At 40.8% G+C, this 19,900-nt stretch overlaps 1 protein-coding gene across 1 annotated transcript; it reads right to left on the reverse strand.

Annotated features, from left to right (window-relative positions):
* Positions 1-1,600: 1,600 nt before the first annotated feature.
* Positions 1,601-17,723, reverse strand: LOC132993782 (protein tyrosine phosphatase type IVA 2-like). The gene is made up of 8 exons (XM_061063823.1): positions 17,605-17,723; positions 16,800-16,941; positions 16,583-16,707; positions 15,933-16,502; positions 15,735-15,827; positions 13,520-13,650; positions 3,412-3,486; positions 1,601-3,247 (listed from the first exon to the last, which is right to left on the reverse strand). The coding sequence occupies exons 4-8, from the start codon at positions 16,026-16,028 to the stop codon at positions 3,136-3,138; spliced, it is 507 nt and encodes a 168-aa protein (XP_060919806.1). The 5' UTR covers positions 16,029-16,502; positions 16,583-16,707; positions 16,800-16,941; positions 17,605-17,723; the 3' UTR covers positions 1,601-3,135.
* Between the last annotated feature and the right edge of the window lie 2,177 nt (positions 17,724-19,900).

A 19,900-nucleotide genomic window follows, 5' to 3' on the forward strand; every position in this document is an offset into this window, starting at 1 on the left:
CCATCCATATTCACGATCCACTTACAGATCCACGATCTACTTCATGATTGGTGATCCACACTCATCTTCATCATCCACTTCATGATTCATAATCTACTTCCATATTCACAATCCACTTCAGAATTGGTGATCTACTTCCACATTCAGAATCCAGTTCATGATTGGCCGACGCACGTTTGATGATCCCAAGATCTCTGATCACTCCACTCCGAAGAGAAAAGGGGAAAGAGACAGAGTGAAAAGTAAAATTTTGTAATAAAAATACTTTAGGTACTGGTGTTTGTTCCAAACTCAAAAGGACTGTTTCGGTTTAGAGTTAGTGGCGAAATCGGGCCAACAATCCAATTCCAATAACGGTTCGGTTTAGGCACTCGAGCAGAGTGGGCCCCTGTGTTCTAAGTAGTCCTAGATTGTGGAACACGGGTTAGGGTTAGGTACTACGGTATGTACCATGGTATACCATAGTACGTACCATAGTTTACCATGGTATGTACTATGGCATACCATGCTGTAGGATTTTGTTCAATAAACATTCAAGCCTTAATTCGTAATATCTAGAAAACTTTGAACTGTGTCTGCTTTATTATGTTTGACAAACTCTGGTTCATGTGTTTTAAATACATATTTCTGCAAAATCCATGACCCTGATGAAGGCCAACGAGCCGAAACGCGTCGGTCTAAATTGTTAATAAAGTTGATCTTCTTACTACAAGTGTTGCTGGAGCATTTTTGACCTCTTCTAAGCCTTTCACTCTTCATGCACCTTGTCAGTTGGTGAAGTTTGTGCCAGAAAATCCTCTTTTGAACAATTCCATTTGTAATAAATATGTTTAACCAATAAAGTCAGTGGTTAAAGAGCTCTCTATCTGGCAGAGAATTATCCCCATCTCCTACCCACACTGAATGAGTAAACTTGCCACACAAAACATTTGAACTCAAAACATTTGAACACAAAAACACCTTCTGACAAGTTACTAGAAGTTACGGTTTCCAATTTTCCTCTATACAGTACCTCACACCCAGTTTTTGAAGTACTTGGAGTCAGAATTGAGTCAGAGTTCGTGTTCATGTGGTTGTTCAAGGTTAGTTCATGTGCTTCTGTGGTTTATGGTTCAGTCAATAAACCAATCAACCTTGAATCATGCTGCCAGTCTACCAGGATGGCCACATATGCGCAGTACCACCACAGCCAGAGGCACATACACTAACAGAGTTCACCAAGGTCAGATCAGACTCAACATCATTTTGGAAAGGTGCCATGTTATAGCACTTCAACAAGAAGTATAGTCAATATGATCTGGAACTGTTATGCATGCAGCCTGGCCCTGGCTCAACTTGGAATTATTCCGGAATTTAAATAATTGTAGGGGGGGGACTATTTTATACCTTTATAGATAGGGCAGTAGACAGTGATATAAAATATTTGGAGAACAAAGTAAAGGAAGATATGCAACATCTTTAAAGGTTGGACTTGCACCGAGGATGGCCGTGAGGACTACAGTATAGCCTCTGCACAAGGTCTAACCACTGAGCTTAAAAGCCCCTTACAAATACAACAACATATCATATCCAACAAAGTAGAATTGCAGCAAGCCGCAACTAGAGAACGAAATACTTTAATTATCACAGCAGACAGATTTGTTCAAGCAGACAGACATTTCACAAAAACAATGGAATCATTAAATAAATAAGTACATATTGACAAAGGTACAGGCAATGAGAATAAAATCTATAGAAAACGAATAACACAAAGACCTCCAACATCTGACAAACACAGCAGCTAAGCAGCTAGCTAGATGAATAAAGAGCCAGAGATGGACAAAATATGGCCACTAGGATATCATTGGCAACCATCTAGGCCCCACAGTAATTTTCCACAGGGAATATAAAAAGTAATAGATGTTCCCAGAAGTATGACAATGGTCAGGGATGATCGGGGTACATGGCTGTAGATAATAACTAATTTCTACTACCTTGTAAATTTAACTTATTTAATTACCTTCTTAAACAAATTATCTTTTGTTCATTTAGGGCAAATATGCCCATTTGATACCAAGTAGCTCCATACTAGCACTATGCACTACGTATGCTGAAGTGCAGAAATAGAGCACTGGGCCACATATTTTCCAATTGATGATTTTATTTGACAGCTAACAGGAGAACCTACACCATTACCTCTGTTTTCTAATGCATTTATACATACAGTACATTAAAATACTGAATTTAAACATGTTGGCCCTCGTGTCAAATATTTATAGCCAGCACAACATTGTTTTTGAGAAGCTGAACATGTAACTACGGCTTTAATAAGGGGGTATGCTTGGTAGATTGCAGAGTTGTTAAAAACAGCATTTGACATATTTGCATTAAACTTGAAAATATTTCATAACTTTTTGGAAGCATTTCATTTTTGTAAGCTAATGTCTTAAATATTGTACATTTTCCAACTCGTTCGAGTCATTGATTATCTGAGCTACATTCTAGCTACAGGACACCAAATCTGATCAGTAATAACCAGAATATAGGTCACAACCACTGTTTGGATTGATGTGCAATAAACCAGCGAGCCTCTGAAAGCACAAACTAGCTGCAATTTATTCAGCAGTTGTAGTTTTCTTACTAGGAAAAAAATCAAGCTGCAGTTTTACATCACAAGAACTTGTCAAATGTCAACATTACTTGCCAACTATAAGAAAACATTGAATTTTTGGTGATCCCAATTTCATAGTTTCAACTCGAAAGCTTGTAAACATCAACATTAATATGCTGCACCTTTTGGAATAATGGTTTTAAACTTTCCACCAAACAAGATTGATTTCAGTCAAACTTATGGATTGTTTAATTATGGGGTCCCTAGATATAATAATTATATATTATTTGTGAATTATTGCCACAAATTAAGGTGGGGTAAAGACACAGGAGAGGAAAAACTATACATTTATTTATTTTTTCAATAAAAAATCAGAGGTTAAAGATTTTAACCAAAGTTTTTGGAAATTGTGGAAATACAGAGTTTTGTTAAGATTTGAAAAAGGACTTTAAGGTTAGAGAAAAATAATTTCTCCAAACATATTATCTCTCCATTTAACATCAAAGATAAAAAGCTGCGGTAAAGATACACGGGGCTGTAGATGGCTACTGAATAGAACAGGTCTGTCCGTTGGCATCTTTGGAGCGCAGACACAGTTTAGGTTTGTAGTTTTCCAGGTAAAGCAGCTGCTTGGAGTTGAATGCTCCACGACGCTTCCTGATAACATAAAATTAACATTGTGCTCAAAAGAAGAACATATTTGGCAATAAAGAGTGACAGGTTTGCAATATATTACATGAACAGAAGAACAGAACAGAACATTTATTGTACATAAAAAGATTGGGAAATGGAGAACATTAGTATCAGTGCTTTATACTCACAGTCTTATGAAGTGCACAGCATCTTCATACTCCATCCCACACTCTATTAGAGCCAGGGCCACCAACACAGGAGCTCTGAGGAAAACAACAGATAGATTAAAAATTCAAAACCATCTGTTTGGGCAACAGTCTTATGGCTATATAGCCATCTATAAAGCTCACACTTGATAAATGTACTATAAGGGCCTGTATCCACTAACAGAATTGTTGTAATAGCAGCATCCACAACCTCAATTTCAGAGAGCTTCTCACCAACACTTCTGCTAGGTTATGAAAGTTGCCTTGCAGCACTTTCTGATACCCTTGGTAGTGGACGTTAAGTCTGTGTTAAATTGCTCTGTATGCCTGATATTTGCTTTATTCAAGTACATTTTTCAAGGGAAACCTAAAAAATAATACAGAGGAAATGTGCCCTAACAGAAGTAAATGCTATGGAACTTGAACTTGTCCCCTACATATATATTTTTTAAAAGTGTCTGGCCCATTGATTTATTATTTTATATTTCCTGCCATATTGAAGACAATTCTAAAGCACTCACTGCTGCTAAGAGGACCAAGTAGAATGGAGGGAAAATTGAGGAATGATGGGGTTAGGAAACAGACACCCCCTCTTTGATATCACTTCTTGATTAAACGCTACAGTGACTCAGACTACAATTTACGTTCCCAACATGTTAAATATCGGAGAAAACATTAAAAACAGACATAAAGGGGTGTCTTGAAATAGAATATAGACATTGGTTTCTCAAGAGTCTGTATTAGATAAGCTATGCTAAAATGGTTTGACATTAGTATTTTGAACAAAATATTGAGCATTAATTTCATAAAACCAGTATCATTTCTATATATCATCATGTCACTAAGGGCACACTCACACTAGACAAAGTTGTCCCGTACCATGCTTAAGCATGATTTTCCCCCCTCCCCATTCCCCCGCTGACCTGCACTCACACTGCTGCAGGACTAACCGGTCCTGAGCATGGTTGCCTCTTGTACATAACGTCGTTATACAACACATGAATGGCTTTACGTAATTATGAAACGTGATAGTTTACAAGAAAGGCAGACTCGAAAATAAAAGTAAAATAAAATGGACGCACGGTCTGCGTCTGCACATTGGAGAATAACACAGAGTAGGTATGTAGCAGCACTGTGGACAGGTGACATCTACTTTACTGACTGTGGTTTATTTTGAGTCATAGTAAGATACAGCCAAAACACTGATTTCTCGATATTGGAAGGCTGTCCATTTTGTGTACTCAAGCTTGTGCTCGTGCATGTACTGTACCGTGCCAAAGCACACCTCTTCCAAGCCTTCCAGGGACCAGGAAGTGTACGATGGCTGAGCAACATCAGCAAATACAGATGCAAATGTGTGTCAGCTTGTGTGCAGATACAAACAGCTTTTGATTGATTGACCGCTTTGGTAATCACTTGAAAGTAGATATGTTCACATGTGCAAAACTTGTTTAATCTGATTAAAATCATTCTAATTGGGGATTCCAACTTCACTGTTAACATGGAGGCTAAGTTTAGTGATACAATTTATTTGTGCATGCACAAACATTAAACAACCATTTTGACATAAGCAAAGCTTTCCTGCTGATCTAATCTGTCTAAAATAGCAGCAAAATAAGCTGTTCCTTCCTGTTAACATGTATAAAAAATATGCTCTAACTTGTGAGAAATTCATCTCTGTTCTTTGTTACGTCATGTACGCATTTCTGTCAATGGGCGTGAGTGAGATTCATTTCAAGCATAACTCAAGCCTTGTTGTTATTTTTGGTCTACTTTCTGGTAAGCACGCAAAAGTCGCCCAGCAAGTTGACTCTGCCCGTGTTGCCATCTCTGCACATCTCTATAAATTTCTCTTCCACTCTCCCTCTAACTAAGATTTCATCCTCCTCTCTCACATATTTGACTATTGAAAAAAAAAAATCTTCTCTTACTAGCCACAAGCACAGGAGTACATGGAGTACAAGGAGTACAGGAGTGCCCTGCAACTGATAAACAGAGGGAGAGTGCAGGTCTCCAGGACCTTCAGCGATGCGATGAGAGGGGCAGATATGCATAGCAAGATTAGTTTTACCCCAACCAGGAAGAAACGACTGGATCAAGCATGTACATGTATATTGATCCGTTCAACCATAACCAGCATAATCTCGTTCGGAATAAAAGGTCTTTCCGAATGAATGTTCTCCTGCAGCATACTGTAGTGGCTGCAAACCTAGCAAAATAAACCCTGCTACAAATTTGTGTTCAGTAAAACAACGTACAGTACCTAAATGCACACTCCCCTATTGTTTATTGTTATACATTGTGTCTATTTTACATATTTAAAAAAATTTGATTTTGTAGATTACAACACTTTTGTTATTCACAGGAAGATTTCTACTTTGTTTTGTAAGTTTGATGTCCTTAGGAAACAGTAATTACTTTTATTGAAAAGCGGCAAATAAATTACTTATTCATAGCTTACAGTGACATCACCAGCGCAGAGGGCTGGTTTTTAATTTAACATCTCCTATAAACAACACATGTTTACATCACCTGACAACCATATCAAAACTAAGATATTAAAATAAACTTTGAGTTTAGGGCACTTGTGATACTTTTAACAGCACACGGGACACTATATCGCTAGAAACGGCCAAGTCTGTGCCGGTGTTACGGTTAAAAGAGTTACCATGTTAACTGGTGCCAGGCTTTATAAAATGATCCAATGTTTCCAAACGAACAGACGTGAATCGTTTTTCCTTCAGCGCTGCGCACTGCAGTCTTATCAGCTCCGTGTGGACATCCATGTTCTTTAACTGGGCTAAGTAAACTCAGTTAAATGACTTTTGTTATGAGTCTGGCAGTTTGTTCTTCTACGTGTCCATACTATCGTAATGTTACTCTATAACTGACTCTTTATGCGCCATGAATCTGTGCCATCTCTTGCGTAATTCAAGGAAGCATTTTAGTGCTCCTCCGCGGCTAAACCAGCGGACCTCTGTATGATGGGACAACCTGTGCATGATATCGTTTTCGGATAAGAAGGAAATGTTCAGTAATAATAACATTGTTAAAGTCTGAAGAGAGCTGGTGATATAGCACAACAGCAGGCTACTCTATTTAGAAGTGATGTCACGCTGAAACTTGCGACGTGATCAGCACCACACTTTCATCTCTGGGTGACCTAAAAATGAACCATCTGTAAATAAAATCTGTTCATATTCATTTAACATTACTGATTTTACAATAATCTGAGTTTGAATAAGTCGGGAGATGCAAGAGGCTCAACGCCAGTGGCCGCACGGCGGAGAGGAGGGTTTTTTTATCTGGATGAGCTGCTCTTTGTAGCTCACTCTAGGAAGTAAGCGTTGATATTATCAGCCAATCTTTAGTTTTACGTCAGTGGAAACAGGAGAAACTGGTAAGAAGTGTGGACAGAAGTGATTACCGTCAGGATGAGCGTGCAGTGCAGCTATGGCTACTGCGGCGGGAACATTTTAGACTGTTCTTATTTATTAGGTCTCGCGCCCAATACGGAGACCTAATAAATAATAATAGATAGTAAATATATAGCGTTAGAACAAGCTCTGATCTGAAAACTAGGAAGGTCTTGTCAGCTAGGTGGGTGAATCGAAACTTGCTTTGAGTAGATATTGATAGTGGGTCGTTGTCAGGCTTTGTTTGGACTGAGCACTTAAGTTTCATTCTCTGAGCATCAACAGGAGAGGCAGTTGACGCGTGTCACACCCTCTGTTGATTGCAAGCTGAAAATCTGGGGCAGGATTTTCATGAAAATCCAAGCTTAAAAGAGTCTGAATCTGAAACTGCAGCAGAACAAGCTCTGATCTGAAAACTAGGAAGCGTCTGACGCTTCAGCGTGACCACAGAGCCCGGGCATCCACGACTACTGCTTTGCCTATTTTCTCTGGTCATCTGCTAAACGTAACATGTGCTACAAAGAAATCTCTGTCATTCATGGGAACAGGAAAAGACACATCTGTCAAAGACAACGAAATCTTAACAACGTGTCTCTGCTTAAGAAAGCCTCTTCTACCCACCCTTCATTTACTTTTGGCCTCTGGAAATGTCAATCTGCTGTGAATAAAACTGAATTCATCCAAGCACTTGCAAAAATGTCAGACATTCAGGCACTTGCCCTTACTGAAACCTGGATCCGCCCAGAAAATACAGTCACACCAGCTGCTCTTTCTGTTCTCACACACACCCCGCTCTGTTGGACGCGGAGGTGGTACAGGTATCCTGATTTCTAATACCTGGAAATTCAATAAACTCTTCCCACTGAGCAACAACTCCTCATTTGAATATCACACAATCTTGGTTACTGCTCCTATTAAAATGTACATTGCTAACATTTACCGCCCACCAGGGTGTAATCTGAATGATTTTGTTGTGGAACTGGACATGCTACTCTCAGAAATCCCTGATGATGGAATACCACTGATTTTAATGGGAGACATGAATATACACACTGATAAAGCCCAGGCAACAGACTTCCTTGCTCTCCTATCCTCATTTGACCTCACGCAGGTCCCAACTCCTCCTACCCACAAAGCTGGCAACACTCTTGACTTAATCCTGACTCGGAACTGCTCGACAGCAAACCTGACTGTCACCCCTCTGCATCTATCAGACCACTTCTTTATTCAATTCACAATCTCCTTGCCGGAACTCCCTCAGGCACACCCACAAATGGTGTCATACCACCAAAACATGCGATCGCTCAAGCCAGCTCAGCTGTCTAATGAGGTAATGACTGCCATACCTGCCCATGAGGTCTTTACCGCACTCTCTACAGACGAGGCTACAGACACACTCTGCTCCACACTAGCCTCATCTCTGAACAAGCTCGGCCCTCTGGTGTCCAAACCCGCTCGCAAAACCCACCCTAGCCCATGGCTCATGGAAGTCATAAGAGAGCAAAGAGCAGGGCTGAGGTCAGCAGAGAGAAAATGGCAAAAATCCAAACAGTCCGCTGACCTCAATGACTATAAGCAAAGACTTGTCTCATTCTCCTTCAGCCTGAAAACGGCCAAGACAACATATTATCAGAACAAGATATGCAATGTCACAGATACAAGAAAAATGTTTTCTGCTTTTAACTCACTGCTTCAACCACCTCCTCCTCCACCCTCCGATCTGTTCACACCAGACATGTTTGCCTCGTATTTTACTGAAAAGGTTGCAACCATCAGTAACCAGTTTTCTGAGCCTGACCAACTCAGCCCAAAGGCACCAGCCAAAAGTGACTCACTCGACTCCTTCTCCTCTCTGACTGAGGATGAAGTCTCTAAGCTTGTGCAAGACTCTCGGCCCACCACCTGTCCTCTGGACCCAATACCATCAAGCCTCCTGCAGACCATTTCCTCTCTGCTTAATGCTGCACTTATCATATCATCAACTCCTCTCTGTCAACGGGTGTGTTCCCCACCGCATTCAAGCAAGCTCGGGTCACCCCTCTGCTCAAAAAACCCACACTAAACCCAGCCCAGGTTGAAAACTACAGACCGGTTTCTCTTCTGCCCTTTCTGTCAAAAATACTTGAGTGCACAGTCTTTAAGCAAGTCTCTGAGTTCCTGTCCAGAAACGATCTGTTTGACCCAAATCAGTCAGGCTTTAAGCGGGGCCACTCTACTGAAACTGCACTACTGTCAGTAACAGAATCGCTACGAGCTGCGGGTCAGTCATCAGTTCTATTACTGCTAGACCTGTCTGCTGCCTTTGACACAGTCAACCATTAAATCCTCCTATCCACGCTCTCTGAACTTGGCATCTCAGGATCTGCCCTCTGCTGGTTTGTGTCCTACCTCGCTGGGCGATCCTTTAGAGTGTCGTGGAAGGGAGAAGTGTCCAAAGCGCACAGCTTATCCACAGGGGTACCTCAAGGCTCAGTGCTTGGTCCCCTTCGCTTATCCATATACACAAGCTCACTTGGTTCAATAATCCGCACTCATGGCTTCTCATACCACTGCTATGCTGACGATACCCAGCTCTTCCTGTCATTCCCGCTAGACGATGTTACAGTCTCTGCAAGAATCTCGTCATGCCTTGCTGATATCTCTAAATGGATGAATGAACGGCACCTTCAACTCAATCTTTCAAAGACTGAGCTCCTTGTCATCCCAGCCAGTCCCTCTATGCAACCACAGATCAATATCCAGCTTGGAACAACCAAACTCATGCCCACAAAGTCTGCCCGGAACCTGGGTGTCATGATTGATGACCAGCTAACTTTTAAGGTTCAAGTAGCCTCGATTGCCCGGTCATGTCGATTTGCCCTGTACAACATCAGGAAGATCAGACCTTACCTGTCAGAACACGCTACACAGCTCCTGGTACAGGCTCTTGTGATATCACGCATCGATTATTGCAACTCTCTACTGGCAGGTCTTCCTACATGCACTATCAAACCTCTGCAATATCAAACCTCTGCAAATGATACAAAATGCAGCAGCACGACTGGTCTTCAACCTTCCTAAAAGAGCACATGTCACTCCGCTGTTCATCTCCTTACACTGGCTCCCAGTTACTGCTCGCATCAAATTTAAAACTCTGCTGCTTGCAAAAATGGCTCCTCCTTACTTTAACTCTCTCATCCAGGTCTACACTCCCTCCTGCCCACTACGCTCTGCCAATGAAAGGCGTCTGATCCAACCTTCACAACAGGGTCTTAAGTCTCTGACTAGACTCTTCTCCTCTGTCGCCCCCGGTGGTGGAATGAACTTCCAAACTCCATTCAATCCGCAGAGTCCCTGCAGAGACCCAGCTCTTTCATGAATACCTACTAAGTTAATGATGATGGTTTCGATATCATTGATGATGATGATGGTTGTGACGATTGTTTTTGTTTGATAAACGATGTCTTAAAAGATGTCTTTGCCTCTGGTCACTTCCTGTCAGCACCTGTGTGTCCAATCAGACTCAAAGCTGATCGTTTGCTCTTACTGACATTGTTCCCTTTTTTGTAGATCCTTGCTTGTGTTGTACTTACTCTCTGATGTACGTCGCTTTGGATAAAAGCATCTGCTAAGTGAATTGTAGAATTGTAGAAGATGCGCTAAGTTGTAGTCAGCTTGTCGTTCAGTATGTCATTTAGACTACAGTACAATGAAATAGGCCGACAAATGCATTTCGTCCCGGGGGACATTTTCTATTGTCCCCGGGACGCCGTTAGTCTCGAGCCCTGATTCAAGCATCGGTGAGTGCTAATCAGCTAACATAAGCTAGTTAGCGTTAGCTAGCAATAGTATCAGGATAGTATCAGCTGTCAATTTGGCTGTTGGCGTTCACATATAGCCTAAAGCCCCTCCAAGTAGCCTAATCTCCGGAGTTTCTCAGGAGATTCTTTTTGATGTGTAAAAAGAGTTTTAGTAACAGGAGATCAGATTTATCTAACTGCTTGTCTCATTATTATTGAAAGTGTAGCAAAGCAAAATAATTTGGATTTGTGGTGCTGTTTAAATGCACATTTTCAGTAATGGCTAGCTGATGAGCAGAAAGTTTATTGCAAACTTTTTTGGCTGATCCAAAACACAGATATGTAATATGTTGCACTTCTAATACCAATTTAATGCAGAACTTCACCTTGGGATCTTGTAGCTAAAAAGCAAAGTAATCCAGCTGATGCTAGTATTGTACCATTTAAAAACCTCATAACAACCCTTATAAATCAGATTTGTTGGAGCAGAGAAATGCAAAGAAATGGGTAGAGTATAACAACTTACATTCCAATCTTTTAAATACTGTTTTTTATTTATAAACCAAGTCGACTGTGATGATGTCAAGGAATACCAAGCGCTCTTCTAATCTCTTGCTGTACTAAAATGTTGTCTTGTTTGTTTTTGTTCTTCAGGGCACTTTTCAAAGCTCTTTAGCTCTTTTTTGGGGTCCCTGCTAATCATTCTTAGAAAGTGTTAAAAACAAGCAGCAACCTCTTTTGTTTACAATCAAGGACACATCCCATTCAAAAAAGTCTGTTTTTACAGCAGAAATTAACATGTTACAGCCTGGTTCAAAAAACAAAATTGGTCTGACACGCTTTATTACGCATTATTCATGAAAAGGCATGTAGTTGACCTGATTGACAGGTGGGTGAAATGTAACAGTTTGTCAAGAGGCTTAAGTCCAGTTAGTTTGGCCAGTGTTACAGCCCTGTACCGTGCTCAGGCACGGTACACTTCCTTGGCTTTGGCACACTTGTGAGAGGTGTGCTTCGGCACGGTATACTTCATTCACGAGCACAAGCTGCACATAATGCTGACAGCCTGCATAATCCAGAGTTTCATGGCTGTATCTGACTGAAATGACTCGATATAAGCCACAAAGTAGCAGACATGTTCTGTGTTGTTCTCCCATGTGCGGCCGCGGATTCGGCCGCGCGTCTCTTTAAATATTTTAATTTATTTATGACTGTATCTGATTAAAATGACTTAAAAATAAGCCGCAACGTCAGTAAAGTAGCTGTCATGCTCTCTGTGTTGTTCTCTGATGTGCAGACGTGGAATCGACTCGCAGGAATTGCGTCTCTCTTTTTTTTTCTTTTCTTGAGTCCGCCTGTTTGTAAACTGAGCGTGCTTCATAATAACATAAAGCATGCATGTGTTGTATTACGACGTTATGTACAAGAGTTAATCGTGCCTAGGCACGGTTAGTCCTGGTGTAGTGGGACCGCAGGCTGTGCCGGGCAGCGGGGGAATGGCGCAGCGGGGGGCCAATTGTGCTTGAGTACAACACGGTACAAAATGCCAGTGTGACCACACCCTTAAAGTTAGGTTGACTTAAAGTTAGGTTGAGACAGCATTTCCAGCATGGCGAAGCCGCAGATGGGACCCAAAAGCATCCTGCAGTAACAGTTGGGTGTGTTCCGTTGCACAATTCTCCATCATACAGACAGCTGAAGAGCAGGAAAAATTGGCTGCAGTCTACATCAAACCCTATTAATACCCAGCATAGTTTTAATACATGACTTTTGGGTATAAACATTTGCCCGCCATGCAGATAGCCTTGTGAAATTTACTCACCAAACGGAAAATCTATCCACATTGTGCGCTTGTTAATTTTGAACCCTTGTTGTACGTTGCTTTGGACAAAAAAATGCTGTCAATAATAATGCTTTTAAGAAAAAGAATCTTGCGAGTAAATGATTATAAGAGGGATGAAGTAGAAAAGGCTCTACTGAAAAAAAATTGTAGCTCGGTGCAGCTTAAAGATGAATTAGTTCATTCTTTGGACTGAACTCAGTTAAAAAAAATTTAATTGTGAACCATCAACTAGTTTATTTGTGAACTTAACTTTAAATTAGCTTCTTTTAACCTGCACAACTCTACTATGTTTCACGCAGAGCGTAGAGTGGACAAGTTGATTGATAGATTTAGACAAAATAAATGTATTATGTTGCTACAAAAAAAATCACCAGAGGCAAAGATATTTGACGGTTGATAGTTCTCAAGCGAAAGGGGCAAAAGCCAGTATGCTTCTTGGCTAGAAAAGTAGCCGCTTTCCAAGAAGACTTTGATAGGGGTCCGAGAGCAATGGGAACTGGTAATTGTCAGGAATTGTCTGAACTGAGAGCTGTGTACTTCTGTTGATGTTCTTCTGCAATGGACAATTACATCTTACGTCTCATGCTCTCCCTTATATTATTGCTTGTTAATGCATGTGTGACTTTCCGACATACCTTTATATATCCTTCACAGAAGTGAATTTTCATGTTGCATCTTATACATTACTGTGTACCTTTAGACACCCAGAAACCTTCACATACCCCCTACACCGCCATCCCCACATGTGTTTTGTACTTTGTATATTGTCTAGTCTCTTGTTTCTTAAATCAGAAAAATCTTGATAATAATAATAACAAAAAACCAAGATGAGCAATGGCAGAGAAAGGGTTGATTGGAGACGCACAGTAATCCTCTTAATCTTTCACATGACACTGCAGACATAACAATAACTAATCATTAAAGTATGGTTTATACAACATATTTTACAGATATCAGCACCTGGATTAAAAAATATCTAGCATAACTGACTTTTAACAACATTTTATATCAATTTGGTTAACAGTTTAATCAATACCACTTTGCATACCTACCGTCCTAATCCAGCTACACAGTGCACAGCCACGCAGCTGCCAGGCTCATCTCTAAACTTTGTTTGCAGCAAGTTCAACCAATCATCAACCACCTGGTCTGGAGGGGCAGAACCATCGTCAAATGGCCAATCCTGAAAAAGACATTAAATTGTATTTGAACTTTTTTTGGTGTAACATGCTATAAAGGACACAATTATGTGTGTATGCACACAGTCTTTTATTTACTGCCTTTGACAGTTAACCATCAAATCCTTCTTTCCACACTCTCTGAACTTGGCATCTCAGGAATCTGCTCTCTGATGGTTCGTGTTCTACCTCTTAGGGAGAACTTTTAGAGTGTCTTGGAAGGAAGAAGGGTCCACAGCACACTATTTATCCCCAGGGGTGCCTCAAGGGTCAGTGCTCGGGTCCCCTTCTCTTCTCCATACACACCACCTCACTTGGTGCAATAATCCGCTCTCATGGCTTCTCATACCACTACTATGCTGATGACACCCAGCTCTTCCTGTCATTCCCACCAGATGACGTTACATTCTCGCCTGCCTTGATGATATCTCTAAATGGATGAAACCTCTCAAATACTGATCTCCTGGTCATCCCAGCAAGTTCCTCTTTGCAACCACAGATTAATATCCACCTTGGTACAACCAAACTCATGCCCACAAAGTCTGTCCGGAACCTCAGTGTCATTACTGATGACCAGCAAACATTTAAGGTTCAAAGGGGTTTGATTGCCCAGTCATGTCAATTTGCCTTGCACAACATCAGGAAGATCAGCAACTCCCTATTGGCAGGTTGTCCTACATGCACCATAACCCTGCTGCTCGATTAGAAAACAGAAACAAAAACGGCTCCTCCTTACCTAAACTCTACCATCTAGGTCTACCCTCCCTCCCATCCACTATGCTCTGCCAATAAAAGGCGTCTGATCCAACTTTTACAACAAGGCCCTAACTAGACTCTTTTCCTGTCACCCCCCTTTGATGGAATAAACTACTAAACTCCATTCCATCTGAAGAGTCCCTTTGTACCTGTAAGAAAAACTAAAGACCTAGTTCTTTCCTGAACATAATAACATAATAATAATAATGATGACAATGGTGATGGTTTTAGTTTAAAAATGACAAATTATGTTATTTAGGATGATTTTGATGCTGTTATTTAGAATGGTTTAGGGTTGTTTTGATGCTGATTAGAACTCTCAAGAACTTTGGATAAAAGCATCTGCTAAGTGATTTTAAGATGTAAAGTAGTATCGGGGAGCCATTAATGTTGGCTTTTTTAAGTTGTGGTGCACACACTGAACACTGTGTGAACCTACTCAGAGCTGAGATCAAAAAGCGCCATTTGACACATGCCACGACACATGGAAATGCCCCTTCGGGAGCAGCGGCGTGCTGAGTTGCCACGACACATGGAGGTGCCAGTGGCCTGCCAGCCAGCGCCATGTGCCACTCATATTTAACATATTAAATGATTTAAGACTTTATAATGTCCCCTTTTCATGTAGGCTATCTTGAACATTTAATTGTCTGGTATCTCCATGATGACAAAGCTCGTAGCAGAGCTAATCCCAGCTAACAAGGTTAGCCTAGCCACTGCAGCCAGTCAGAGTAATTGATAGAAGAAAGTGTGATCGCACTAGTAGGTTAATATGTTGCGTACAAGTACTTGTACACATCATATAAACCTCCGCTTTGAGGAGATGGGCTACTTCGTATGGTTAATATGTTGCCGTCAACCGGCATATTTATAACTGGTGTAGATAGGACTGCATAGTGCATATTGATTACACCTTAAAAAGTTTCACTTTAAGTTCTATTAAAGGCTATCACTGTTGTGACTTTATCTGTGGTGGAAGATTGGCATTACAGGGGCATTACTGCGGCACGCTGCTGCTCCCAACCGGCACTTCCATATGTTGTGGCATGTGTCAGGTGCCGCTTTTCGATCTCGGCGCTACTGGAGTTGTAGTGTTGAGTGATCAAACCAGGGGGTTCTGTGTTGGTTAATAATTAGTTAGCTTGGGGTGCTGATGGACTAGCGTTTAGGTCACACCCAATGTACGGAGACTGTAGTCCACCAAGCAGGCGACCTGGAATCATATTTGACCTGCTGCTCCTTTCACACGACATTCCCCACTCTTTCCCAATTTCTTACTATAAAAAGAAAATAAAGGCAAAAGCCCAAATCTGGTGGGTATCTATGTACCTACCAGGACGTTTATGCCTTCTTGTTCCACAGGTGTCTTGTCATATGTTGCAGCACACACTCGCACAAGTGTGTTGACACCATATGCCTTCAGATCCTACACAATAAAACACACTTTTAAACACAGCATGTCATTGTGGCTTTCTCTAGTAATAAAAAAAAAAAACAATAAAGGAAAGATACAAATTTTAATGCATGCTACCTCTATAAACCTCCCCAGTTGTGCATTAGTGGGATTGTGCGTAATGAGGAACCTCAGACAGTCATAACAGATCTCCACTGGAGCTGGGCGGTTCATTATAAAGACCTAAAGAATTTTGTTAATAAAGGAATAAAAATACTACACAAAAGAACTGTGCTTCACAGAATTAAGTTACAGACAGGTCTCCAATGAATCTCGGGGATTACTGATTGTATGAAAATGCTAAAGAAAACCTTATAACTTATCATCTGCTACATTTAATGTAAGTATGTAAATGTTCAATTATTTTAGTGACAAAAAAAAGACTGTAGAATTGTCTTGTGTGGAAACTATTTCTTATGTTTGTTTTGGCAAATAAAGAAAACTTAAATTTGCTTTGAAAACAAACAAAATATTAAGAGAAGACCAGTTTGAATCAGATTTAAAGAAGAATGAAAAACTAAGAGAGGGTAGGAGCTTCAGGAAACTTCTAGGATTAAACCGAGGCCTCCTCTCGTCCCCTGAACAGTGAACAGGCTGAAGGTTGGCTTGTCTGTCTTCATATGGGTTGAACAGGATGGCAGTAATGACCTGTAATGACAGAGAGAACATTATGTGACATATAGCAGTGTAACCATTAAGTGCAATTATAGAATTAAAACACCACACACCTGTTTGTGTGAATGGCTGCGTTTGCCCAATCTTGAGTCTCCTGTTCACTTGTCCACAATAAACAGCAGGTGCTGGGCTTGGCAAAACTCCCCTCCAAGCTTCGCAAACGCCATACATGTGCAGCCTGAAAAAAACCAAACAATTTTAATATATTTCATGTTCGATTTGTATCTTCAAATGTAACTCTTTTGCAAATACTAGCGGTGATAAACTTACTATGATAAAAGCTGAGGAGACCGTTCATTGAGCGTACACAGGAGAATGTGACGGCTCTTGGTTGTAGACACACCATTGATGATGATTCTGCTCTTGTGGGTCCTGGCTGACAACGGCCCGCTAGCTTTCTGCTAACCTGCTGCTGAATGAAAACACTGAATGTTACGTGACGTCACCAGCCTCAAGTCCAACAAGCAGCTTGTGTTTACAGATGGTCAGGGCTAGAGCTCATACTAAAATAAGGTATCAAGTCAGCTTATTGTTTAAAGATCTAAATATGCACCTGTTTGACCGATAAAAACTAACAAATAAATATAGATAACGGTATCGACGAATATTAAGATAAACCTGTAAAGCGTGCGCAAACAAATTGTAATTTCCTGTCAGTCAAAGAAACAACCGGCTGTATTGAGGATAGATACTGTAAGAGGAAAGTTAACTTAATATACCATCAGCCAACTAGATTAACGTCACTGGTATTTATTTTACAAATACATCACTACATACAACGTCAGCTTTCGCAACAAAACGTATTGCAATATATCAAAATGACTACATTATTTTACAAGAGAAACAATATCACTAGAGTAACACATTTATAACGCCATCCAGCATTGAAAGCTAGGCAGATAATTTAATAACAGGTCCATCTTCCACCATGTTCCCAGAAATCAGGCTTATACTTACACCTACAGTGAAGGATTTGCCGGTTTTCATATAAGTCAAATGACAGCGAGCAGAATGGTTTAGTCAACAAAGACAACACATTACATACACAAAACAACTGATAAAAGATAAAACTTACAGATAGCAGTGCTTCACGAAACACCCAGACGATTCTAATGACAGATAAGACTCCACAAATGTGACATGTTGGACAGATTATGTCAAGTGACTGTATTAACAAAAAACCTAGTCACTTCCGGCCACACGCCTTCAAAATAAAACTGAAAAATACCAAAAACATTAGTGTGAAAAATAAGACCGTTTTGATTTGTAGACGAATCATTTGGACTTCCTGTGTAGTCGTGTGCATCAGCATTGACGTCAAAGAATCGCCATTTTGAAGGTTATAGTTAACGGGCAGCGAGCACCTGGGTAACATAACAGAAGGCCTACGAGTTCACGAGTCTGATAGATAGAGAGGACACGCAGAGTTAATATCAGCAAGGGAACCGCTGTTTCATAATGATGTCATTTATTAATAGCATTTACTCAAACGACAGGTTTGTTGCTAAAATATTTTATTTCTAAAGCATCACTACATAAATAACTCCAGAAAAACCCCCACAAATGTTCCTTGACACAAAGCATCGCTCCCTCTTTCCTATAGCTGCATTGCACATATTGTTAGGGGCATCAAATGCAATCTGATCTACTTTTGTCAAAGTGTAACTTTGTAAAAACATGTGAGGTTGTTTAAAGGGATGTTTAAATGGTGAAAAGCTAGTGTTGGTTTGTATAGATATTTGGATTGATTTACAATCACAACCGGAAGGTCGAGGGTTCAATCCCCAGCTGAGCAACATGTCTGATGTCCTTGGGCAATCCCGCTGTTTCAGTGGCGGTGTATGAATGGATTAGTGTTGTAATGATGTATGTCGCTTTGGATAAAATCGTCTGCTAAGTGAATTGTAACATTGGCGTAGTAGATTTAATTACATTTGATAAGGTCCACTTTGTTAGGCTGTTATGTAGGCATATACCTCTCATTTGCACTTGACAAGTTACAGGCCCTGTGAAAAAAAATGTTCTTTATTGTTCATGCAAGAATGGGTCAAAAACAGTTTTGAAATGCATGACAAAGAGAGTTGGCAAGCAGGATAAAACAGTAGTATACAATGTAGGGTATTTTAATAAATACAGTTGGACATTCATTCTTTAACACACATGCCTTATTGCCTCAGGTTTGCAATAACAAATGACACTATTAACCATCTCTTTTGGAACACGAGAGGTTGAATGTGTTTTATTTGTATAAAACCAGTTCATAAAAATGCTATGATAATTACAGTTGTTACTTCCCCTAGTAGTCAAAGCCTAGCAGCATCCTGGGGGACTGGACCAAGCCTGAGCTAAACCTAGCTTTATCAAAAAGGAAATGTTAAAGCCTACTCTTAAAAGTCGAGAGAGTGTAGGCTACTGGTAGTTGATGTCAACTGTGGGACCTGATAATTAAAGGCTCTACTTCCTTTTAGAGACTGTATGGTTGTACACAAGCAAGCCTGCATTATGGGATGTTCTAGAGGGGTAATACAGCACTATATGGTCCTTGAAGATAAAATGGGGCCTGACAGAGCTTTACAGTACAAGGGAGAAGACACATTTAAATTAGGTTAGAATTATTCTTTTTTTTTGTTCTGACATTGGAGAGACCAAATAAATTGAATAAGGTCCAAATTTTAGCAGACCTACTATCATGGATGGTGGTAATAGCCTGAGTTCTTCCACCTGAACAGAGCACGAGCTGGGTGCTGTTTGTCCCTGAGGATGCTCTGTGCTTTTCCTAACCCAGCATTGTGTGTACAGTGTGTCCATGGAGGGGAGGTTGGAGCCATTGATTCTCTTTGCAGTCTTGATGACCCGTTAAAGTGACTCAGCCAGTGTGGTGTTTCTCACTGGTGAGGAGTCTTTCAACGAGTCCTCTGTAGGCCTGGTTGAGGGGCTGATGTCTAAGTACGGTTTTCTTCAGCAGCCTGATGAAGTATAGCTGCTGTGCTTTCTTCACTGTTTTAGCAGTGTTTTGGGCCCAGCTCAAGTTTTCAGTGATGTGAAGACCAAGGAGCTTGGAGCTGTCAGCCAGCGCCACCACAGCTCCCTTGACGGTGAGAGGCTGCAGAGGGGGGCTTTCCTCCTGAACTCCAGAATTAACTCTTTTGTCTTGTCTATGTTGAGAACAAAGTTGTTGTGCTCTCCGTAGACAGTGACTTTATGGACCAGCTCCCTGTAAGAGGACTCATCCCTTCCTCTGATGAGGTCAAGGATGGACGTGTCATCGGCATATTTAATGATGATGCTGTTATTGTTCTGGGGGAAGACACGGTCACATGTGTACATGGATGGTGCCCTGTAATTGTAATGGGTTGGTCTCCATCAGCCAA

This window comes from Labrus mixtus, chromosome 18 (assembly GCF_963584025.1).
Source record: "Labrus mixtus chromosome 18, fLabMix1.1, whole genome shotgun sequence".
Taxonomy (NCBI): Eukaryota; Metazoa; Chordata; class Actinopteri; order Labriformes; family Labridae; genus Labrus; species Labrus mixtus.

Coding starts and splice junctions, on each gene's coding strand:
- LOC132993782 (XM_061063823.1), bottom strand. CDS start 16,028: ATGAACCGCCCAGCTCCAGTGGAGATCTGTTATGACTGTCTGAGGTTC. Junction 3,487..13,519: donor TGTGTAGCTGGATTAGGACG/GTAGGTATGCAA, acceptor TGTTTTCCTCAG/AGCTCCTGTGTTGGTGGCCC. Junction 3,248..3,411: donor GCTGTGCACTTCATAAGACT/GTGAGTATAAAG, acceptor TTATGTTATCAG/GAAGCGTCGTGGAGCATTCA.